The following is a 26,294-nucleotide window of genomic DNA, read 5'->3' on the forward strand; positions in this document are numbered from 1 at the left end:
CAATAATTTGGCATTAAATTGGGAGAAAGCTAGGAGTGGGTTGGGGAGGAGGACATAAGAGTATGTGGGTGTGTGAGTGAGTGTGGGTGTGCACAATATACATGCAAATATTTGTAAATATACATACTGAAAACAAATTGTCACATTCATAATGTTTATTCCTATGTTTTAGTTACATCTACTTCCTATCTGATTGTTGTGTTGATGCAATATCAATAATAAAAGAGATTTATAAACATATTTGGTTTAAGTCATATATCACTTGTGGGAATCCTTACAGCGTCAGTTTCTACTTGATTTTGGCATCACTGTTCCAAGAAAATAACCAGACAATCCTTTTTCTTGCATTCAAATCATAATAATAAATTTAGCTTTCCTTTCAAGAGCCATAGTGGCACGGTGGTTAGAATGCAGTATTGCAGGTTAACTCTGCCCACTGCCAGGAGTTTGATCTCAACAGGCTCAAAGTTCCATCTGTAGGTAGATAAAATGAGGATCCAAATGACTAGGGGTAATATGCTGACTTTGTAAACCTTTTAGAGAATGCTGTAAAGTACTATGCAGCAGCATATGTCTAAATGGTACTGCTATTGCTATTCAGGACTCTCCCCTTGTTTAAAAAAATCAACCCCAAGATCTGAATCATTCTACTATTAAGCCTAAAATCAGCCACTGCCATTTTCTAGAGTTCAATCTATCACATAAATGTGTAGCTAAGATGATGATTTCTCAAAAAAATGAAACTGATTGATATATAATGGGATCCCATCAATTATTATTGGATTATGATACTGGATTTCTACCGAAAAAGACCCATTTCCTTGCTATTGATGTTTTCAATGCAGCTTTTAACTCTTTGTTTCTCAAGCTGTAAATGATGGGGTTCAAACTTGGGGTAACTACTGTGTAGAGTAGGGCAAGAAACCTGTTGTTCTCCTGAGAATTTGCCGAGTTGGGCTGTATGTAGGCAGCAGTGATTGTTCCAAAGTACAGGAGAACAACAGTGAGATGTGAGGAACAAGTGGAAAATGCTTTGTGCCTGTTCATGGCCACTGGCATTGTGAGAATAGTGGAGATGATGAGGATGTAGGTAAAGAGGATGAACAAAAGGGGGACCAAGACAAATACCACAGTTAGTATGGCATTGGCCACTTCATTTTTGTAAGTATCGATGGAAGTCAATCTGAGAACAGGCATGATATCACAGAAGAAATGGCTGATTCTGTTTGACCCACAGAAGGGAAGGGTGAAGATTGAAATAGATTGCCCCAAGCTCCCAAAAGCACCAATGGCCCATGAGATGGCAGCTAGGTTAGCACATTTCTTGTCGTTCATGATATGTGGATATTGTAAGGGCTTGCAAATGGCAACATAGCGGTCATATGCCATAGCGCAAAGAAGACAACACTCAGTGACAATAAAGAGAACGAAGAAGTATATTTGACACCCACAGCCCCAAAAGGATATGGTCTGGTTCTCTGATAACACATTTACTAGCATCTTCGGGCTGATGGTGGAGGTGTAGCCAATTTCCAAGAAAGACAAATTCCACAGGAAGAAGTACATTGGGGTGTGAAGGGTGGGACTGGCAATGGTGAGGATCAAAACCAGGCTGTTGCCCATCAAAGTCATGAGGTAGAATATTAGAACCAAACCAAACACAAGTTCTTCCACAGACTTGAAATCTGAGAAGCCGAGCAGGAGAAATTCAGTCATGCAGGACTGGTTGTCTTTTTCCATGGTATCATCCAGATGGAAGCCTGAAAACAAAAATGTAACATTAAGGGGCTGCCACAAAGAAGAGGGATTCAACCTATTCTCCCAAACATCTGAGGGAAGGACAAGAAGCAACGGATGGAAACTAATAATAATAATAATAATAATAATTTTATTTGATTAGCCGCAACCCTCTCCCGAAGGACTCGGGGCGGCGTACAATCAAACAGATAAAAAATACACATAAGACAAACATATATACAAGAGAACAGAGACATATACATATGTGCATGGAGGAGGATGGACTTAAGTGAAAGACAGTTAAAAATACAATTTAAAATCCCCTAATAAAATTACCAAATTAAAAAACCCATCAGGAGCGTTACGAAGTTATGGTCGGGCCAGGCCAGCTATTTGGAAAAGGTGGGTCTTGAGCTTGACACGGAAGGAGCGGAGGTCAGTAGTAGTCCTAATATCCGGGGGGAGGTCATTCCACAGGGCTGGGCCCGCCACAGAGAAGGCTCTGCTCCTAGGTGCCGCCCCATGGCACTGTCTGGTAGACGGCACCTGGAGAAGTCCCTCTCTGTGCGAGCGGATGGGTCGTAGGGATGTATGGGGCAGAATACGATCCCGCAGGTAACTAGGTCCTGAGCCATGGAGCGCTTTAAAGTTCGCAATCAAAACCTTGAAACGCACTCGATAGACCACAGGAAGCCAGTGCAGCTCACGCAGGAGAGGTGTCACATGGGAGTACTTGGTACTCCCCATAATCACCCGCGCGGCCGCATTCTGAACCAACTGCAGTCTCCGAGTGCATTTCAAGGGAAGCCCCATGTAGAGAGCGTTACAGTAGTAATCAAGGAGAGAAGCAACTACTTGCCTCCAGAAGTTGTGAATGCACCAACACTGGAGGTTTTTAAGAAGATGTTGGATATCCCTTTGTCTGAAATGGTGTAGGATTTCCTGCCTAACCAGAGGATTGGACTAGAAGATCTTCAAGGTCCCTTCCAACTCCGTTGTTGTACTCTGTTCTATTCTAAATAAGGAATTAAACAATTCTTCTGAAGAATTAATAATAGTTATATAGCCTTCTGAAACTATATATTTTTCAATTGCAATTACTCAGAATTAGTAATTTGGATTAAATCCTTGGAAATAGGAAAGAAAGGCTGCAATTTTAATTTAGTGACTGGTTAATTTATTTGTGATTATATTAGCTGAGTGAATCACACAACCATTCTAGGATCTTTTCTCAGAACTCTGTACTTCTCGGACTCTCAATTTGGTCTCTCAAGTTTGTATGTATATGTGTATTTTTTTATTGGTTGCCCTGCCGTAATAATTTTTGTTACTATTTCAGGGATTCTATAAATAATGAAAATTCAGTAACAATTACAAACATTTTTGCACATTTCCTTTGAAATACATCCCTTCAACTTCAGAAACTTTGCATTCATAGTCCAGTTAGGAAGTAAAAAGTATTTGTGGTTAAAAGCACCAAACTAGAAACTGGGAGATCGGGAATTCTAGTCCAGCCCAAGGAGCAAAGGCAGCTGGGTGACCATTGGCCAATCATTTTCTCTCAGTCATAGGAAAGAGACAAGCGTAAAACACTTCTGAAAAAAACCTTGCAAAAAAAACCATTTGTACAGGCAATATCTGGGAATCAGACAGAATTGAAAGGAAGAAAAAAATGGTAAGGGAAAGATTGGACATTGGGGGAAAGTTACTTAAATCAAAGGAAACTTAATTTCCCGTTATATGTAATTTTGTTCCCTTACATATCACCAATGATCAGCTATTCCTGTTACATGTTGAATGGCCTTTTCCACTGAGACACAGCATCTACATTTACATGTTTGAAAGACTTAATGGTTAAAGCATAAATGAAAAGCTGACAATAAAATTATCTTAATATTCCACTGAACATCCTCTGAAAATAAAAATATCTTCTCATGAAGTTGCAAAAAATCTTGCAAAGAAAACTGAAGAGATTTGTCCAGGAAGTGCCTGGAAATCAGATAGGATTGAATATAAGGAGGAAAAAAATAAAGGAAGGATTGGAGATTGGAAAAAAGTGGCTTAGATCAAAGGAAAATTAATTTTCCATTAGCTGCAACTCGTTTCCATTGTATATTGTCAATGACAAGCCATCCCTTTAACATATCAAATTATATTTTTCAATTAGACAGGCCAATAAAACATACAACTTTAGGCATGTTGTGTCCCAGGATAAAAAGTCTTAAATATTAAAGCATCACTGAAATGCTGACAATAAAACTCTCTTAACGTTTCACTGAATATCCTTTGAAAATAAAACTTCATAAAGTTACATAAAATGAAGAACCAAGTTATAAAGTATGATCTTACTTTGTCAAACCTTTTCTGATTATTTTTAGAGAGAAGGGATATTTCTTCTTAAGGAAAGCCTGAAATTGAGTAATATTCGCTGGCAATGTAAAATTCTGAATATTCCTCTACCATAGAAGAATCTTCATATATTCTTTCCTCTGGAAAACAAATGGCTGATATTATGGAGGCCGTTTATATAAACCTACCTCAAAGATGTTAAGGAGCCACTGATCCTAGAGGATTCAAATCTCCAGGGAGACTGGAGACCTAAGTTCTCAAATAAGGTCTCATGACAGAAGCCCAAGGACACATCCTGGGGATTTGGTAAAAGAATACTAGAGGACAACTTGAACCAGAAGGAAGATCTTTTTGCTCTTCCTGAAAGCCTTGAAAAATTTTGTTCTTCCTTCATCCCCAGGGACAGGATCTTAGTAGATCCTCATATGGACATTTTGAATTATATTGCAGTGGGCCTCAATTTTTTAAATTGCTGTTGCTTTTAGTTTTTATACTGCATTAGCTATTCATTCATTTGATTAAGATGGGTAGCTATATGCATTTGGCAAATAAAAGAATGAATAGCTGTTAGATCAGGGGAATGAGAGGACAGACTCCAGACTGAAGGCAACAACAGCTCTTTATTATCAGACAAGTATGTACAATCCAGCAACTGTGAGGTCTGACAGCTCCCCTTTTATAGGGAGCTGTCAGGCCTCTCAACCAACCAGATCAAACCAGGCTTCCCGCCTAAATGGAGGACTGGAGTGGAAACCACTGTAGCTATTGTGGATATCTAACAATAGCAATAGCACTTAGACTTCTGCACCACTTCACAGGGCTTTTACAACCCCCTCTAAGCAGTTTACAGAGTCAGCATATTGCCCCCAACAATCCTGGTTGTCATATTACCAACCTTTGAAGGATGGAAGGCTGAATCAACCTTGAGCCAGTGAGACTCGAACTGCTGAACTGCTAGTAGCCAGCAGAATTACCCTACAATGCTGCATTGTAGGCTGCGCCACCACAGTTTCTAAATGAAATGTTATAAAAATTAGCTAATCATTTTCTTGTTCACAAGACAAAAATATTATGAACTGTACAAGGATCTCAACCAGTGAGTGACAAAGGCAAATAGTTAGCTCTTCTAATGTAAATATGGCCGTCTGTTATTCTTGCCTAAAGCTTCTCCCATTTTCAATAAATCTCTTTTTATTTGAAACGCTGGAGAATCTCATGAGAGAATGCGGTTCCATTTCTTTTTCTGGCTGTTACAACTCTGCTTCCTGGGGCTTATGACAGGAACTGAACTCTTCCTCTTGGCCATCATCATCTATGATCTCCATGTGGCTTTATACAACCCTTTGTGATACACGCTTATTGTGAAAGACTAAGAGAAACGACAGTTGCACTGATATAGAATATTTTCATGGACATCTGTGTCATTTAGGCTGCTTAATACTCTGTAATCTTTTGAAATTCTTTTCATATTGTGTGACATTATGAGTACCCCTCTGATTTTCATATCAGAAGATTAAGGAAGCTGTTTACGGTGGGATTATACACATAGCATACACGCTATATACAATGTACAAAGAAAATGTTGCTTTCGGTAGAGATGCTTTTTTAAAGAGGCCATCTATGTCAAAATTAAACAGCCGTCTCTCAACAGAGGGAGACCGATACAACATCATCTATCTCCAATCTACATCCCAGTCTTTTCAACAGTTCCAAGAAGACCCCACACTAATTTGCACCACACAGGTGACCTTGATGTCATAGATAAACCTCCAGGTGACCTTAACAACCTGTTAAAAGAATGCAAATATCCAGCTGGTTTTTGTTGGGCATTTTACCAGATAAGTATAATAAGGAGAATACATATTTGATCCTACATGTATTAACTGCAGTTAGAATTGTATTTGCACAACATTGGAAGAGTGAAGAAATCCCTACAGAATGAAAATGTGATTAAATTTGCAGAAATGGATAGACTAACACTTACAATTAAGGAAAAGGAAGAAACAGAATACTTTTTGACATGGGACTTATTTTATCAATAGCTAGTTAATAAAAACAGAAGTTAGAAACATGTGGAGATTAGATAAGGACTAATGATACAAGGGAGTTTTGTTAAAATGGACAAGCAATAGTATAATAATGATTACTGTTATAATTACAGAACTAATACCAATGTTATGAATATTGTTGTAAACATTATTATTATTTCCTAAAAAATATTTATCCAGACAACACACTGTTGAACTAAAAATGGAACTTTTATGTTATAAAATAAAATAAAAATTATATTAAAAAAGAAATTGTACTATTAATTTTAATTTATATTCAAAGCTTAACTCTTTTTCTCAATGCTGTAAACGTTACTACAATTTAAATTTCCTGCTTGCTAAAACAAGAGCATCTGTATATAAATTGTCCATTGAAAATTTGAATAAATAGACAAATAAATAATGGCTTTATGGTTTAGAATAAGTATGGTATTATTTCTCCTCTCGTTGCTGTGCAGTTATAATATATCCGCTCCTTTCGTGTAAAGCTCAAGACCCACCTATTTCAAGTAGCGGGCCTGGCTCAACTTTGATCCAACTATATCGCTCCTGACGGGTTTTTTATTTGGGGTATTTTAATTGTATTCAATTATTTAGGGGTTTTTAAACATTGTGTCTTTAATTGTTTTTATTCATCAGCTCACCTCCTCCTTGTATATGTCTTGTATATGTTCTTGTTATATGTATGTTTGTCTATATATTTATTTCCTATGTTTTATTGTACGCCGCCCCGAGTCTTTCGGGAGAGGGTGCGGCTAAGAAATAAATATTTATTATTATTATTATTATTATTATTATTATTATTATTATTATTATTATTATTATTATTATTATTATTATTATTATTATTATTATTATTATTATTATTATTATTATTATTATTATTATTATTATAAATTTAACCCCAAAATTCGTATAATTGAAAATAGAGATAGTGTGGTTGTTTATTTTCTGCTTGGTTGTTCTCCTACTAAACAAATAGCTCAGGGAAAGTGAAAATGAAGCACAAGGTTTTTTATTTTATTTATTTGTACAATTATTTTATTAAATACATAAATATCATAATTTGTTGCCATTATATATCTTTTTGCAATTTACTCAATTTACACTAATTTGCATTTGATTTGAGGAAAACCTGACAAGACATTTCTTCTTCCAAACACATGATGTCAGAAATTAGAGGGAATAATTATACAGAAGTGGGAATATTGGAGACGGTTTGTCCAATAATTTGGCATTAAATTGGGAAAAAGTGGGTTGGGGAGGGGAACATAAGAGTGTGGGGGTGGGGGTGGGGGGGTGTACACAATATTTATGCAAATATATTTAAATTTACATACGGAAAACAAATTGCCACATTCATGATAATGTTTATTTCTACTATTTGTTACACCTACATCCTTCTGAATGTTGTGTTGATGCAATAATAATAATAAAAGAAATTTATAAAAATATTTGGTTTAAGTCATATCACTTGTGGAAATTCATACAGCGTCAGTTTCTACTTGATTTTGGCATCACTGTAGCCAGAAAAAAACCAGACAATCCTTTTTCTTGCATTCAATCATAATAATAAATTTAGCTTTCCTTTCAAGAGCCATGGTGGCACAGTGGTTAGAATGCAGTATTGCAGGTTAACTCTGCCCACTGCCAGGAGTTCGATCTCAACAGGTTCAAAGTTCCATCTGTAGGTGGATAAAATGAGGATCCAAATGACTAGGGGTAATATGCTGACACTAAACCTTTTAGAGAATGCTGTAAAGCACTATGCAGCAGTATATGTCTAAATGGTACTGCTATTTCTGTTCAGGACACATCCCTTATTTAAAAAAATCAATCCCAAGATCTGAATCATTCTACTACTAAGGCTAAAATCAGCCACTGCCATTTTCTAGAGTTCAATCTATCGGATAAATGTGTAGCTAAGATGATGATTTCTCAAAAAAATAAAACTGATTGATATATAATGGGATCCTATCAATTATTATTGGATTATGATATTGGATTATTACCTAAAAAGACCCATTTCCTTGCTACTGATGCTTTGAAAGCAACATTTATCTCTTTGTTTCTCAAGCTGTAAATTATGGGGTTCAAACCTGGGGTCACTACTGTGTACAGTAGGGCAAGAAACCTGTTGTCATCCTGAGAATTTGCCGAGTTGGGCTGTATGTAGGCAGCAATGATTGTTCCATAGTACAGGAGAACAACAGTGAGATGTGAGGAACAAGTGGAAAATGCTTTGTGCCTGTTTGTGGCCACTGGCATTGTGAGAATAGTGGAGATGATGAGGATGTAGGTAAAGAGGATAAACAAAAGGGGGACCAAGACAAATACTACAGTTAGTATGGCATTGGCCACTTCATTTTTGTAAGTATCGATGGAAGTCAATCTGAGAACAGGCATGATATCACAGAAGAAATGGCTGATTTTGTTTGACCCACAGAAGGGAAGGGTGAAGATTGAAATAGATTGCCCCAAGCCCCCAAAAACTCCAATGGCCCATGAGATGGCAGCTAAATTAGCACATTTCCTGTCATTCATGATATATGGGTATTGCAAGGGCTGACAAATTGCAACATAGCGGTCATATGCCATAGCACAAAGAAGACAACACTCAGTAACACTAAAGAGAACGAAGAAGCATATTTGACACCCACAGCCCCAAAAGGATATGGTCTGGTTCTCCGATAACAAATTTACTAGCATCTTCGGGCTGATGGTGGAGGTGTAGCCAATTTCCAAGAAAGACAAGTTCCACAGAAAAAAGTACATTGGGGTGTGAAGGGTGGGACTGGCAATGGTGAGGATCAAAACCAGGCTGTTGCCCATCAAAGTCATGAGGTAGAATATTAGAACCAAACCAAACACAAGTTCTTCCATAGACTTGAAATCTGAGAAGCCGAGTAGGAGAAATTCAGTCAAGCAGGACTGGTTGTCTTTTTCCATGGTATCATCCAGATGGAAGGCTGAAAACAAAAAAAAGGAACATTAAGGGCCACAAAGAAGAAGGATTCAAACTATTCTCCAAAGCACCTGAGAGCAGGAAAAGAAGCAACGGATGGAAACAAATCTTGGAGAGAAGCAACTTAGAACTAAGGAGAAATTTCTAGACAGTACAACAATTAATCATTGGAACAACTTGCCTCCAGAAGTTGTGAATGCTCAAACACTGGATGTTTTTAAGAAGCCGTTGGAGATCCATTTATCTGAAGTGATGTAGGGTTTCCTGCCTAAGCAGGGGGTTAGACTAGAAGAACTTCAAGATCCCTTCCAATTCTGTTATTGTATTCTATTCTATTCTATTCTAAATAAGAAATTAAACAATTCTTCTGAAGAATTATTAATAATTATGGAGCCTTCTGAAGCTATATGTTTTTCAATTGCATTTATTCAGAATTAGTAATGTCGATTAAGTCCTTGGAAATAGGAAAGAAAGGCTGCAATTTTAATTTAGTGACCGGTGAATTTATTTGTGATTATATTAGCTGAGTGAATCACATAACCACTCTAGGATCTTTTCTCAGAACTCCATAGTTTTTAGACTCTCAATTTGGTCCTTCACATGTGTATGTATGTGTGTATTTTTTTATTGGTTGCCCTGTCACGTAATAATGTCTGTTATTCTTTCAAGGATTCTATAAATAATGAAAATTCAATAACAATTAAAAACATTTTTACACATTTCCTTTGAAATACATCCCTTAAACTTCGGAAACTTTGCATTCATAGACCAGTTAGGAAATAAAAAGTATTAGTGGTTAAAAGCATCAAACTAGAAACTGGGAGATAGGGAATTCTCTCAGTCATATGAAAGAGACCAGCGTAAAACACTTCTGAAAAAAACCTTGCAAAAAAACCCATTTGTACATGCAATCTCTGGGAATCAGACAGAATTGAAAGGAAGAAAAAAAGGGTAGGGGAAAGATTGGAGATTGGGGAAAAGTTACTTAAATCAAAGAAAACTTAACTTCCCATTATATGTAAGTGTGTTCCCTTACATACCACCAATGATCAGCTATTCCTGTTACATGTTGAATGGCCTTTTCCATCGAGACACAGTGTCTAAATTTACATGTTTGAAAGACTTAATGGTTAAAGCATAAGTGATTATTTATTTATTTATTTATTTTACCGTGCTTCTAGACCGCCCCCTCTCCCAAAAGGGACTCGGGGTGGTGTACAGTCCATGTAAAAATATATCAAAATACAATAAATAGAATTGAATATGTACAGTTAGAATGGAGGAGGTTAAAATAGAATTAAAAGAACTGTACAGAGCCAGTATATATAAATATAATTTTAAGCCCTAAAACACACACAAATTAAATTAAAAACAATACCCCTAAAATAACCAGTTAATAGTACATTTACCAGGAGGAACAGTTGTAATTATGCCAGGCCCGCTAATCGGAACAGGTGACAATAAAATTATCAATGTTCCACTGAACATCCTCTGAAAATAAAAATATCTTCTCATGAAGTTGCAAAAAATCTTGTAAAGAAAACTGAAGAGATTTGTCCAGGAAGTGTCTGGGAATTAGATAGGATTGAACATAAGGAGGAAAAAAATAAAGGAAGGATTGCAAATTGGGAAAAAAAGTGGCTTAGATCAAAATTAATTACCCATTAGCTGCACCTTGTTTCCATTGTATATTGTCAATGATCAGCCATCCTTTAACATATCAAATTATCTTTTCCATATAGACAGGCCAACAAACATACAACTTTAGGCATGTTGTGTCCCAGGATCAAAAGTCTTAAATTTTAAAGCATCACTGAAATTCTGACAATAAAACTCTCTTAACGTTTCACTGAATATCCTTTGAAAGTAAAACTTCATAAAGTTACATAAAATGAAGAACCAAGTTATAAAGTATGATCTTACTTTGTCAAACCTTTTCTGATTATGTTTAGAGGGATGGGAAATTTCTTCTTAAGGAAAGCCTGAAATTGAGTAATATTCGCTGGCAATGTAACAATCTGAATATTCCTCTATCAGAAGAACCTTTATATATTCTTTCCTCTGGAAAATAAATGGTTGATATTATGGAGGCCGTTTATATAAACCCACTTCAAAGATGTTAAGGAGCCACTGGATCCTAGAGGATTCAAATCTCCAGGGAGACTAGAGACTATTATTTCCTAAAAAATATTTATCCAGACAACACACTGTTGAACTAAAAATGGAACTTTTATGTTATAAAATAAAATAAAAATTATATGAAAAAAGAAATTGTACTATTAATTGTAATTTATATTCAAAGCTTAACTCTTTTTCTCAATGCTGTAAACGTTACTACAATTTAAGTTTCCTACTTGCTAAAACAAGAGCATCTGTATATAAATTGTCCATTGAAAATTTGAATAAATAGACAAATAAATAATGGCTTTATGGTTTAGAATAAGTTTGGAATTATTTCTCCTCTCGTTGCTGTGCAGTTACAATAAATTTAACCCCAAGATTCGTATAATTGAAAATAGATATAATGTGGTTATTTATTTTCTGCTTGGTTGTTCTCCTACTAAACAAATAGCTCAGGGAAAGTGAGAATGAAGCACAAGGTTTTTTTATTTTATTTATTTGTACAACTATTTTATTAAATATATAAATATCAGAATATGTTGCCATTATATATCTTTTTGCAATTTACTCAAATTCTTGTATTGTAGTGCACTAATTTGCATTTGATTTGAGGAAAACCTGACAAGACATTTCTTCTTTCTGACACATGATGTGAATAATGTCTGAATAATGTCTGAATAATTATACAGAAGAGATCAGTGGGAATATTGGAGACGGTTTGTCCAATAATTTGGCATTAAATTGGGAAGAAGTGGGTTGGGGAGGAGAACATAAGAGTGGGTGGGGGTAGGGGGTGGGGGTAGGGGTGTGTACACAATATATATGCAAATATATTTAAATCTACATACTGAAAACAAATTGCCACATTCATGATAATGTTTATTTCTACTTTTTGTTACACCTACTTCCTTCTGAATGTTGTATTGATGCAATAACAATAATAAAAGAAATTTATAAACATATTTGGTTTAAGTCATATATCACTTGTGGGAATTCTTACAGCATCAGTTTCTACTTGATTTTGGCATCACTGTACCCAGAAAAAAGCCAGACAATCCTTTTTCTTGCATTCAATCATAATAATAAATATAGCTTTCCTTTCAAGAGCCATGGTAGAACAGTGGTTTGAATGCAGTATTGCAGGCTAACTCTGCCCACTGCCAGGAGTTCGATCTCAACAGGCTCAAAGTTCCATCTGTACGTCGATAAAATGAGGATCCAAATGATTGGGGGTAATATGCTGACACTGTTAACCTTTTAGAGAATGCTGTAAAGCGCTATGCAGCAGCATATGTCTAAATGCTACTGCTATTGCTGTTCAGGACTCTCCCCTTATTTAAAAAAATCAATCCCAAGATCTGAATCATTCTACTACTAAGGCTAAAATCAGCCACTGCCATTTTCTAGAGTTCAATCTATCTCATAAATGTGTACCTAAATTAATGATTTCTCAAAAAAAATGAAACTGATTGATATATAATGGGATCCCATCAATTATTATTGGATCATGATATTGGATTATTACCTAAAAAGACCCATTTCCTTGCTACTGATGCTTTGAAAGCAGCTTTTATCTCTTTGTTCCTCAAGCTGTAAATTATGGGGTTCAAACTTGGGGTCACTACTGTGTACAGTAGGGCAAGAAACCTGTTGTTGTCCTGAGAATTTGCCGAGTTGGGCTGTATGTAGGCAGCAATGATTGTTCCATAGTACAGGAGAACAACAGTGAGATGTGAGGAACAAGTGGAAAATGCTTTGTGCCTGTTCGTGGCCACTGGCATTGTGAGAATAGTGGAGATGATGAGGATGTAGGTAAAGAGGATGAACAAAAGGGGGACCAAGACAAATACCACAGTTAGTATGGCATTGGCCACTTCATTTTTGTAAGTATCGATGGAAGTCAATCTGAGAACAGGTGTAAGATCACAGAAGAAATGACTGACTTTATTTGACCCACAGAAGGGAAGGGTGAAGATTGAAATAGATTGCCCCAAACTCCCAAAAGCACCAATGGCCCATGAGATGGCAGCTAGATTAGCACCTTTCCTGTCGTTCATGATATGTGGGTATTGTAAGGGCTTGCAAATGGCAACATAGCGGTCATATGCCATAGCACAAAGAAGACAACACTCAGTGGCAATAAAGAGAAGGAAGAAGTACATTTGACACCCACAGCCCCAAAAGGATATGGTCTGGTTCTCCGATAACACATTTACTAGCATCTTCGGGCTGATGGTGGAGGTGTAGACAATTTCCAAGAAAGACAAGTTCCACAGGAAGAAGTACATTGGGGTGTGAAGGCTGGGACTGGCAATGGTGAGGATCAAAACAAGGCTGTTGCCCATCAAAGTCATGAGGTAGAATATTAGAACCAAACCAAACACAAGTTCTTCCACAGACTTGAAATCTGAGAAGCCGAGTAGGAGAAATTCAGTCAAGCAGGACTGGTTGTCTTTTTCCATGGTATCATACAGAAGGAAGGCTGAAAACAAAACAAAAAAAGAACATTAAGGGGCTGACACAAAGAAGAGGGAATTTATTTGTGATTATATTAGCTGAGTGAATCACGCAACCACTCTAGGAACTTTTCTCAGAACTCTGTAGTCCTAGGACTCACAATACACTTCTTCATCTGTGTATATATGTGTGATATTTTATATTGGTTGCCCTGTCATGTAATAATGTCTGTTATTCTTTCAGGGATTCTATAAATAATGAAAACTCAATAATAATTACAAACATTTTTACACATTTCCTTTAAAGTACATCCCTTCAACTTTGGAAACTTTGCATTCATAGTCCAGTTTGGAAGTGAAAGGTATTAGTGGTTAAAGCATCAAACTAGAAACTGGGAGACCAGGAATTCTAGTCCAGCCCAAGGAGCAAAGGCAGCTGGGTGACCATTGGCCAATCATTTTCTCTCAGTCTTAGGAAAGAGAGAAATGTAAAACACTTCTGTAAAAAAACTTTGCAAAAAAACCCCATTTGTCCAGACAATCTCTGGGAATCAGTCAGAATTGAAAGGAAGAAAAAAATGATAAGGGAAAGATTGGAGATTGGAGAAAAGTTACTTAAATCAAAGGAAGCTTAATTTCCCATTATATGTAATTTGGTTCCCTTACATACCACAAATGATCAGCTGTTACATGTTGAATGGCCTTTTCCATTGAGACACAGCATGTAAATTTACATGTTTGAAAGACTTCATGGTTAAAGCATAAGTGAAAAGCTGACAATAAAATTATCTTAATATTCCACCGAACATCCTCTGAAAATAAAAATATCTTCTCATGAAATTGCAAAAATCTTGCAAAGAAAATTGAACAGATTTGTCCAGGAAGTGTCTGGAAATCAGATAGGATTAAACATAAGGAGGAAAAAAATAAAGGAAGGATTGGAGATTGCAGGGGAAAGTGGCTTAGATAAAAGGAAAATTAATTCTTAATGTTAAAGCATCACTGAAATGCTGACAATAAAACTCTCTTAATGTTTCACTGAATATCCTTTGAAAATAAAACTTCATAAAGTTACATAAAATGAAGAACCAAGTTATAAAGTATGATCTTACTTTGTCAAACCTTTTCTGGTTATTTTTTAGAGAGAGGGGATATTTCTTCTTAAGGAAAGCGTGAAATTGAGTAATATTCGCTGGCAATGTAACAATCTGAATATTCCTCTATCATAGAAGAACCTTTATATATTCTTTCCTCTGGAAAATAAATGGTTGATATTATGGAGGCCGTTTATATAAACCCACTTCAAAGATGTTAAGGAGCCACTGGATCCTAGAGGATTCAAATCTCCAGGGAGACTAGAGACCTAAGTTCTCTAATAAGGTCTCATGACAGAAGCCCTGGAGATTTGCTAAAAGAATACTAGAGGACAACTTGAACCAGAAGGAAGATTTTCTTGCTCTTCCTGAAAGCCTTGAAAATTTTTGTTCTTCCTTCATCCTCAGGAACAGGATCTTAGATCCTCATATGGCAGGGAGCCTCAATCTTTTTAATTGCTGTTGCTTTTAGTTTTTATACTGCGTTAGCTATTCATTTATTTGGGTAAGATGGGTAGCTATGTGCATTTGGCAAACAAAAGAATGAATAGCAATAGCAGACTTCTGCACCACTTCACAGGGCTTTTACAACCCCCTCTAAGCAGTTTAAAGAGTCAGCATATTACCCCCAACAATCCGGGTTGTCATATTACCAACCTTGGAAGGATGGAAGGCTGAATCAACCTTGAGCCAGTGAGACTCGAACTGCTGAACTGCTAGTAGCCAGCAATCAGCAGAATTACCCTACAATGCTGCATTGTAGGCTGTGCCACCACGGTTTCTAAATGAAATGTTATAAAAATTAGCTAATCATTTTCTTGTTCACAAGACAAAAATATTATGAACTGTACAAGGATCTCAAACAGTGAGTGACAAAGGCAAATAGTTAGCTCTTCTAATGTAAATATGGCCATCCGTTACTCTTGCCTAAAGCTTCTCCCATTTTCAATAAATCTCTTTTTATTTGAAATGCTGGAGAATCTCATGAGAGAATGTGGTTCTATTTCTTTTTCTGGCTGTTACAACTCTGCTTCCCGGGACTTATGACAGGAACTGAACTCTTCCTCCTGGCCATCATCATCTATTATCTCCATGTGGCTTTATGCTACCCTTTGTGATACACGCTTACTGTGAAAGACTAAGGGAAACAACAGTTGCACTGATATGGAATATTTTCATGGACATCTGTGTCATTTAGGCTGCTTAATACTCTGTAATCTTTTGAAATTATTTTCATATTGTGTGACATCATGCGAACCCCTCTGATTTTCATATCAGAAGGATAAGGAAGTTATTTACGGTGGATTATACACATAGCATACACTCTATTTACAATGTACAAAGAAAATATTGCTTTCGGTGGAGGTGCTTTTTTAAAGAGGCTATCTATGTCAAAATTAAACAGCCATCTCTCAACAGAGGGAGACCGATACAACATCATCTATCTCCAATCTACATCCCAGTCTTTTCAACAGTTCCAAGAAGGCCCCACACTAATTTGAACCACACAGGTGACCTTGATGTCATAGATAAATTTCCAGGTGACCTTAACAACCTGTTAAAAGAATGCAAATATCCAGCTGGTTTTTGTTGGGCATTTTACCAGATAAGTATAATAAGGAGAATACATATTTGATCATACATGTATTAACTGCAGTTAGAATTGTATTTGCAAAACACTGGAAGAGTGAAGAAAATCCTAAAGAATGAAAATGTGATTTAAATTTGCAGAAATGGATAGACTAACACTTACAATTAAGGAAAAGGAAGAAACAGAATACTTTTTGACATGGGACTTATTTTATCAATAGCTAGTTAATAAAAACAGAAGTTAGAAACATGTTGAGATTAGATAAGGACTAATGATACAAAGGACTTTTGTTAAAATGGACAAGCAATAGTATAATAATGATTACTATTATAATTACAGAACTAATACCAATGTTATGAATATTGCTGTAACATTATTATTATTTCCTAAAAAATAGTTATCCAGACAACACACTGTTGAACTAAAAATGGAACTTTTATGTTATAAAATAAAATAAAAATTATATTAAAAAGAAATTGTACTATTAATTTTAATTTATATTCAAAGCTTAACTCTTTTTCTCAATGCTGTAAACGTTACTACAATTTAAGTTTCCTACTTGCTAAAACAAGAGCATCTGTATATAAATTGTCCATTGAAAATTTGAATAAATAGACAAATAAATAATGGCTTTATGGTTTAGAATAAGTTTGGTATTATTTCTCCTCTCGTTGCTGTGCAGTTACAATAAATTTAACCCCAAGATTCTTTTAATTGAAAATAGATATAATGTGGTTATTTATTTTCTGCTCAGTTGTTCTCCTACTAAACAAATAGCTCAGAGAAGGTGAGAATGAGGCACAAGGTTTATTTTATTTTATTCATTGGTAGGATTATTTTATTAAATACATAAATATCATAATATGTTGCTATTATATATCTTTTTGCAATTTACTCAAATTCTTGTATTGTAGTGCACTAATATGCATTTAATTTGAGGAAAACCTGATGAGACATTTCTTCTTCCACACACAGGATGCCAGAAATTAGAGGGAATAATTATACAGAAAAGATCAGTGGGAATATTGGAGACGGTTTGCCCAATAATTTGGCATTAAATTGGGAGGAAGCTAGGAGTGGGTTGGGGAGGAGGACATAAGAGTATGTGGGTGTGTGAGTGAGTGTGGGTGTGCACAATATACATGCAAATATTTGTAAATATACATACTGAAAACAAATTGTCACATTCATAATGTTTATTCCTATGTTTTAGTTACATCTACTTCCTATCTGATTGTTGTGTTGATGCAATATCAATAATAAAAGAGATTTATAAACATATTTGGTTTAAGTCATATAACGCTTGTGGTAATCCTTACAGCGTCAGTTTCTACTTGATTTTGGCATCACTGTACCCAGAAAAAAACCAGACAATCCTTTTTCTTGCTTTCAATCATAATAATAAATATAGCTTTCCTTTCAAGAGCCATGGTGGCATGGTGGTTAGAATGCAGTATTGCAGGTTAACTCTGCCCACTGCCAGGAGTTCGATCTCAACAGGCTCAAAGTTCCATCTGTAGGTGGATAAAATGAGGATCCAAATGACTAGGGGTAATATGCTGACACTGTAAACTTTTTAGAGAATGCTGTAAAGCACTATGCAGCAGTATATGTCTAAATGCTACTGCTATTTCTGTTCAGGATTCTCCCCTTGTTTAAAAAAATCAATCCCAAGATCTGAATCATTCTACTACTAAGGCTAAAATCAGCCATTGCCATTTTCTAGAGTTCAATCTATCGGATAAATGTGTAGCTAAGATGATGATTTCTCAAAAAAATAAAACTGATTGATATATAATGGGATCCTATCAATTATTATTGGATTATGATATTGGATTATTACCTAAAAAGACCCATTTCCTTGCTACTGATGCTTTGAAAGCAGCATTTATCTCTTTGTTTCTCAAGCTGTAAATTATGGGGTTCAAACTTGGGGTCACTACTGTGTAGAGTAAGGCAAGAAATCTGTTGTTGTCCTGAGAATTTGCCGAGTTGGGCTGTATGTAGGCAGCAATGATTGTTCCATAGTACAGAAGAACAACAGTGAGATGTGAGGAACAAGTGGAAAATGCTTTGTGCCTGTTCGTGGCCATTGGCATTGTGAGAATAGTGGAGATGATGAGGATGTAGGTAAAGAGGATGAACAAAAGCGGGACCAACACTAATACCACAGTTAGTATAGCATTGGCCACTTCATTTTTGTAAGTATCGATTGACGTCAATCTGAAAACAGGTGTAAGATCACAGAAGAAATGACTGATTTTGTTTGACCCACAGAAGGGAAGGGTGAAGATTGAAATAGATTGCCCCAAACTCCCAAAAGCACCAATAGCCCATGAGATGACCGCTAGTTTAACACATTTCCTGTCATTCATGATATATGGGTATTGCAAGGGCTTGCAAATGGCAACATAGCGGTCATATGCCATAGCACAAAGAAGACAACACTCAGTGACAATAAAGAGAAGGAAGAAGCACATTTGACACCCACAGCCCCAAAAGGATATGGTCTGGTTCTCTGATAACACATTTACTAGCATCTTCGGGCTGATGGTGGAGGTGTAGCCAATTTCCAAGAAAGACAAGTTCCACAGGAAGAAGTACATTGGGGTGTGAAGGGTGGGACTGGCAATGGTGAGGAACAAAACCAGGCTGTTGCCCATCAAAGTCATGAGGTAGAATATTAGAACCAAACCAAACACAAGTTCTTCCATAGACTTGAAATCTGAGAAGCCGAGTAGGAGAAATTCAGTCAAGCAGGACTGGTTGTCTTTTTCCATGGTATCATCCAGATGGAAGGCTGAAAACAAAAAAGGAATATTAAGGGCCACAACGAAGAGGGATTCAAACTATTCTCCAAAGCATCTGAGAGCAGGAAAAGAAGCAACGGGTGGAAACAAATCATGGAGAGAAGCAACTTAGAACTAAGGAGAAATTTCTAGACAGTACAACAATTAATCATTGGAACAACTTGCCTCCAGAAGCTGTGAATGCTCAAACACTGGATGTTTTTAAGAAGCCGTTGGAGATCCATTTATCTGAAGTGATGTAGGGTTTCCTGCCTAAGCAGGGGGTTGGACTAGAAGATCTTCAAGATCCCTTCCAATTCTGTTATTGTATTCAATTCTATTCTAAATAAGAAATTAAACAATTCTTCTGAAGAATTATTAATAATTATGTAGCCTTCTGAAGCTATATGTTTTTCAATTGCATTTATTCAGAATTAGTAATGTTGATTAAGAACTTGGAAATAGGAAAGAAAGGCTGCAATTTTAATTTAGTGACCGGTGAATTTATTTGTGATTATATTAGCTGAGTGAATCACACAACCGCTGTAGGATCTTTTCTCAGAACTCCATAGTTCTTGGACTCTCAATTTGATCCTTCATGTATGTGTATGCATGCATGAGGCACAGCATCTAAATTTACATGTTTGAAAGACTTAATGGTTAAAGCATAAGTGAAAAACCGACAATAAAATTATCTTAATATTCCACTGAACATCCTCTGAAAATAAAAATATCTTCTCATGAAGTTGCAAAAAATCTTGCAAAGAAAACTGAAGAGATTTGTCCAGGAAATGTCTGGGAATCAGATAGGATGAACATAAGGAGGAAAAAATAAAGGAAGGATTGGAAATTGGGGGGGGAGGATTGGCTTATATCAAGGGAAAATTAATTTCCCATTAGCTGCACCTTGTTTCCATTGTATATTGTCAATGATCAGCCATCCCTTTAACATATCAAATTATCTTTTTCAATTACACAGGCCAATAAAACATAAAACTTTAGGCATGTTGTGTCCCAGGATCAAAAGTCTTAAATATTAAAGCATCACTGAAATGCTGACAATAAAACTCTCTTAACGTTTCACTGAATATCCTTTGAAAATAAAACTTCATAAAGTTACACAAAATGAAGAACCAAGTTATAAAGTATGATCTTACTTTGTCAAACCTTTTCTGATTATTTCTAGAGAGAGGGGATATTTCTTCTTAAGGAAAGCCTGAAATTGAGTAATATTCGCTGGCAATATAACAATCTGAATATTCCTCTACCATAGAAGAATCTTCATATATTCTTTCCTCTGGAAAATAAATGGTTGATATTATCGAGGCCGTTTATATAAAACTACCTCAAAGATGTTAAGGAGCCACTGATCCTAGAGGATTCAAATCTCCAGGGAGACTGGAGGCCTAAGTTCTCTAATAAGGTCTCATGACAGAAGCCCAAGGACTCATCCTGGAAATTTGGTAAAAGAATACTAGAGGACAACTTGAACCAGAAGGAAGATTTTCTTGCTCTTCCTGAAAGCCTTGAAAATGTTTGTTCTTCCTTCATCCTCAGGAAATCCTCATATGAACATTTTGAATTATATGGCAGGTGTTAGATATTAGCATATACTGCTGTAAGTCTCCACTCAGGTCCGCCACTAGGGCGGGAACAAGGGGTTGTTCTGATTGGACGGGAGGTGTACCCGATCCCTATAAAAGGGGAGCTATTAGACCAAAGCCAAGCTGGATCACTACTACTACTAAATAAAGAGCTGTTGTTGTCACTATCGTCTGGAGTCTGTTCTCTCGTTGCCCGAACTTAACATTGGCGACGAAGGTGGGATCGAGAGACAGATAGGACGAAGAAGCTACCTCCAAAATCTACGGATCCAATCCAGCCCCAGAATTCGGCAGAAGTTCCGGCAGCCATCTCAGCGCGGCAAATTCAAATGCAGAAAAGATGTCAATGAATGCTCCTCCAACTCCATACGACCCAATCGCCGAGCATTGGGAATCCTACATGCTGAGATTCGAGTGTTTCCTCGAGGCAAACGATCTCACGGGAGTACCAGACTCCCGGAAAAAGAATATGTTCCTGAGCTACTGCGGTCGAGAGGTTTTCGAGACGGCCAGGGATCTCTCAGAGCCAACCCCCATCCAGGGGGTAACATGGACGGCGCTGCAACAGACGCTGCAAACACATTATGCGCCAAAACCTTCCCGCCACGTTTGCCGCCAAGGATTCAACACGAGGAACCAGAAGGCGGGAGAAACCATCAACCAATACGTTGCAGCACTTCGGAAAGCAGCCACGCACTGCGGTTTCAAAGATCTGGACGAGCAAATCCTGGATCGCCTGATATGTGGGTTAAAAGACATTTCTTTACAAAAACGATTGTTGGCTAAACCCAACCTAAGCCTGCAAATCACGCTAGATGAAGCGAGAGCTTCTGAATCAGTGGACAAATCTTCCGAAACAATACAACAGGGATACAGCGCGACCCAGCCGGGAACCAGACAAGCCAAAGTGCACTATGAGGCCACCGATCAAGAGGCCGAGGACAGCGAATTCGAAGACAGCCATCGCATGCGGAGCAGTCACACAAGACCGGTGGGGAAACCCGAATTCCATTTGCCACCATGCGCAAGCTGCGGCGGGAACCACCCCCGGTCTACCTACCGTTTCAGAAATGTTGTTTGCTCGCATTGCGACAAACTTGGGCACATTGCACGAGTGTGCCGGAGCAAAGTCCCTGCCACACAATGGCAGCCTCCTATGTACCGCAGACAGAAGCCCAACCCAGGGGCTTGGCGGAAAAACAAAGGGCGCCCAGAGAGAGAACCGAGGGAGTCAGCCGAGAGAGAGTATCCCCAAAGAGCTGAAAGGGTGTATTCACAGAGAGCCGAGAGAGAGTATTCCCAGGAAACTGAGAGAGAGTATCCCCAGAGAGAACCCATGAGAACCTATCTCACAACGATAGGTCAGGTCCGCACAAAGCGGCCTAAAAAGCTGAAACTCACTGTCCTCCTGGATGACTCCCCTTGCGAGCTTGAAGTCGACACGGGATCGTCCCTGACGATCATCTCGTGGTCAGCCATGAAAAAAGCAATTCCGAGCCTTAAGAAGCGCCAACTGCGAACACCAGACATCCTGCTACGAGACTACCAGGGGAACAGGGTCCCCATCGTGGGTCAAGGCATGTTTCGGGTCCAGTTCAAAGACATTATAGCCCAGCTGCCTGTGACCGTCACCAGCGCGCCATTACAGAGCCTCCTGGGACTGGATTGGTTTGAAGCCCTGGGGCTAGAAGTCACCGGAATCAACGCCGTGGAGAACAGCAGCGCAGAGCAGATTATTAAGGAGTTCGAGGATGTGTTCAGCCCTGGCCTTGGTAAGTATGTGGGAAAGCCGATATCATTCAATCTAGATCCAAAGGTGGCGCCAATCCGACTCAAACCTAGAAGAGTGCCTTTTGCACTCCGTCCCAAGATTGACAAGGAAATCGATAAGCTCGTAGAGCAAGGGATCCCTGAACCGGTGGATCACGCATGCTGGGAAACCCCCATCGTGACCCCAGTTAAACCAGATGGGTCAGTCAGCATCTGCGCAGACTATAAATGCACAATTAATGTTGCCCTACAACAGAGCGCGTATCCTGTGCCCGTAGTCCAACACCTATTGCACTCGTTGGGGCCAGGAAAAATATTTGCAAAGTTAGACATGGCACAAGCGTATCAGCAGCTGCCTGTGGATAGCGCCACGGCGGAGGCCCAAACTATAGTGACGCACAGGGGTGCTTTCAAATGCAACCGGTTACAATTCGGCGTAAGCATCGCTCCAGGTCTGTTCCAAAGCGTCATGGAACGGCTTTTGCAGGGCATACCAGGAGTCGTCCCATATTTTGATGACATCTTGGTGTCGGCTGCAAACGAGGAGCAACTATTAAAACGTGTTAGAACTGTTTTGGCCAGAATCAGAGAAAAGGGTCTCCGCCTAAAAAAGGAAAAATGCCAAATTAACGTGCCTAGCATAGAATTCCTGGGGTATAGAATCGATGGGCTGGGTATACACCCAACATCGAAGAAAATTAAGGTGATCCAGGACGCCCCCACACCACGAAATCAGACCGAGTTGCAGGCATTCCTCGGACTTCTTAACTTCTACAGCGTTTTTCTAAGACAGAAAGCTACCATCGCTGAGCCGCTACACCGACTCCTAGCCAAGAACACGAAATGGACCTGGGGACGTTCCGAGGCGGCCGCCTTCGCCGCAGTCAAGCGTCTACTCACGACCGACTCGCTATTCATCCAATACAGCCAAACTCTACCACTGGTATTGACCTGCGATGCATCACCTTTCGGCGTCAGCGCAGTACTCAGCCACAGAATGCCAAACGGAAACGAAGCACCCATAGCATTCTACTCAAGGACTTTATCATCGGCTGAACGAAACTACAGCCAAATGGACAGGGAAGTGTTAGCCGCTGTGGCTGGAGTCAAACGTTTCCACGAGTATCTCTACAGCTGCGATTTCTAACTTATCACAGACCACAAACCATTGCTGGGTCTTTTGGCGGGAAACCGCCCCACACCGGTCTCACTCTCCCCGCGCATGACCAGGTGGACTGTTTTCCTGGCTGCGTATTCCTACAAGTTGATACATCGACCGGGTTCCACATTAGGGCACACAGGCGCACTCAGCCGTTGCCCACTACCAGAACTGTTAACAGACCCCACTCCCGAAATACTGGTTCTCTTGATTGACTGTTTGGACTCAGGACCAGTTTCTTCTGTGGACGTTGCTAGGTTTTCTGCTAAGGACAATGTAATCAGACAGGTTCAAACTTGGGTATGGAGGGGGTGGCCCAAAGGGAATGTGGGACCCGAATTCAAACTGTTTTGGTCTAAGCGCGACGAACTGTCGGTTTTACAAGGTTGTTTATTGTGGGGGGATCGAGTTGTTGTACCATACGCACTGCGGAGAAATGTATTAGAGGCTTTACATGTTGGGCATCCAGGGATCGTAAGGATGAAAGCGTTAGCTAGGAGTTACGTTTGGTGGCCCAACATGGACAAGGAGATAGAGGAATGGGTAGCCACTTGTGATCCGTGCCAAGAGTCCAGACCAGCCCCCCCCTGAAGCGCCCGCCACGGAATGGGACAAACCATAAGCACCTTGGTTGCGAATACACATTGATTTCGCAGGGCCAGTCCAAGGGCAAACGTTTCTAATAGTTGTGGATGCATACTCCAAATGGTTGGAAGTAGTCCTAATGACTTCAATCACGGCAGAGGCAGTCATTAAGGTACTTCGGTGATTTTTCACCACTCACGGCCTGCCCGACCTCCTGGTCTCCGACAACGGGCCCCAATTCACGGCCATGCAATTCGAAACATACTTAGCGAGTCAGGGAATTCGGCATGCCCTCGTCGCGCCATTCCATCCAGCATCGAACGGACAGGCGGAGAGAATGGTGTGATCTGCAAAAGAGGCCCTCGCTAGGATGGGCCCAGGTGATTGGCAAACACGAATCGACCATTACTTACTAATCCAACACATTACCCCTAGTGCCATGACCGGAAGGAGCCCCGCTGAACTCCTCATGGGTCACCGATTACGGTCTCACCTGGACCGGCTTCACCCAAACTACTCTGCCATATCGCCCCCAGACTCCACAAGCAAAATTCGGAACTTTAGCATAGGGGATTCAGTATATGCCCACAACTATGCAGGGGGGACGCTGTGGATTCCAGCAAAGGTAATTGGTATCACGGGTCCTCGATCATACTTGTTGGAACTAGAGGACGGGAGGAACTGGAAGAGGCACATAGACCAACTCCGAGGTCGCCTAATGCACTCCAACCTACGATCAGCGAATGAAGACTTCATTCCGTCGGAAAATCAGCCAATGCAACAACCCGAATATCCGAGCACAGAGGACTTCAGCACCACGGAGCCTGGGGTGGAACCTGAGATCAACGATAGAGCAGAACAGCCTCCGAGCGAGGGGAACCGACCATCCCCTGCCAGCGAAATGGAACAGGAGGAACACGCCGATCTCACGCCCGTTCCAACTCAACCCGAAATCTGACAGTCCACCCAAGTAAGGCAGAAACCGGCATACTTACAGGATTTTGTCACAAACCAGAACACTCCATCTAAGAGGGGAGGGGTGTTAGATATTAGCATATACCGCTGTAAGTCTCCACTAGGGCGGGAACAAGGGGTTGTTCTGATTGGACGGGAGGTGTACCCGATCCCTATAAAAGGGGAGCTATTAGACTCAAAGCCAAGCTGGATCACTACTACTACTAAATAAAGAGCTGTTGTTGTCACTATCGTCTGGAGTCTGTTCTCTCATTGCCCGAACTTAACAGCAGGGTGCCTCAATCTTTTAAATTGCTGTTGCTTTTAATTTTTATACTGCGTTAGCTATTCATTTATTTGGGTAAGATGGGTAGCTATGTGCATTTGGCAAATAAAAGAATAAATAGCAATAACCACTTAGACTTCTCCACCACTTCACAGGGCTTTTACAATCCCCCCTAAGCAGTTTACAGAGTCAGCATATTACCCCCAACAATCTGGGTTGTCATATTACCAACCTTGGAAGGATGGAAGGCTGAATCAACCTTGAGCCAGACTAGATGAGGCATGGAGTTCTCCTGCCTCATAGTAGAGGACGCTTTTTTTAGAGGCTTTTTTAAACAGTTAAGCAGAGTCATCCACGGTGAGGCAGCAACTAGCTCAGCTTTTTCCTTTTACATTTTTTTTCTTTTCATGATGAGAGCAGTGAGGCTGTGCCTCACTTGCCTCACCTGACTGCATGTCACTGTTATACACATAGCATACACTCTATATACAATGTACAAAACAAATATTGCTTTCGGTGGAGTCATAAAGGTGCATTTTTAAAGAGGCTATCTATGTCAAAATTAAACAGCCGTCTCTCAACAGAGGGAAGCTTCAGACAGCAATGATGACATCTATTGCATGCACAATGACGGCAAAGAATGGGCGCAGAAAGTTGAATCGCGTTTCCCACCTGCGCCGACTGTGGAGGAAACCACCAGAGATCGGTTTGCCGTTTCTGGGATACCATCTGCCAGTGCTGCGAACGACAGGGGCACATCACCAGAATCTGCAGGAGCAAATTCCC

At 39.1% G+C, this 26,294-nt stretch overlaps 1 protein-coding gene across 1 annotated transcript; it reads right to left on the minus strand.

Annotated features, from left to right (window-relative positions):
- Positions 1-18,184: 18,184 nt before the first annotated feature.
- On the minus strand, positions 18,185-19,141 carry LOC309401338 (olfactory receptor 10A4-like; the record flags this gene model as incomplete). Its single annotated transcript, XM_081970404.1, has 1 exon — positions 18,185-19,141. The coding sequence occupies one exon, from the start codon at positions 19,139-19,141 to the stop codon at positions 18,185-18,187; it is 957 nt and encodes a 318-aa protein (XP_081826530.1).
- Between the last annotated feature and the right edge of the window lie 7,153 nt (positions 19,142-26,294).

This window comes from Natrix helvetica (genome assembly GCF_964273705.1).
Source record: "Natrix helvetica genome assembly, chromosome: Z".
In the NCBI taxonomy this organism is placed as follows: Eukaryota; Metazoa; Chordata; class Lepidosauria; order Squamata; family Natricidae; genus Natrix; species Natrix helvetica.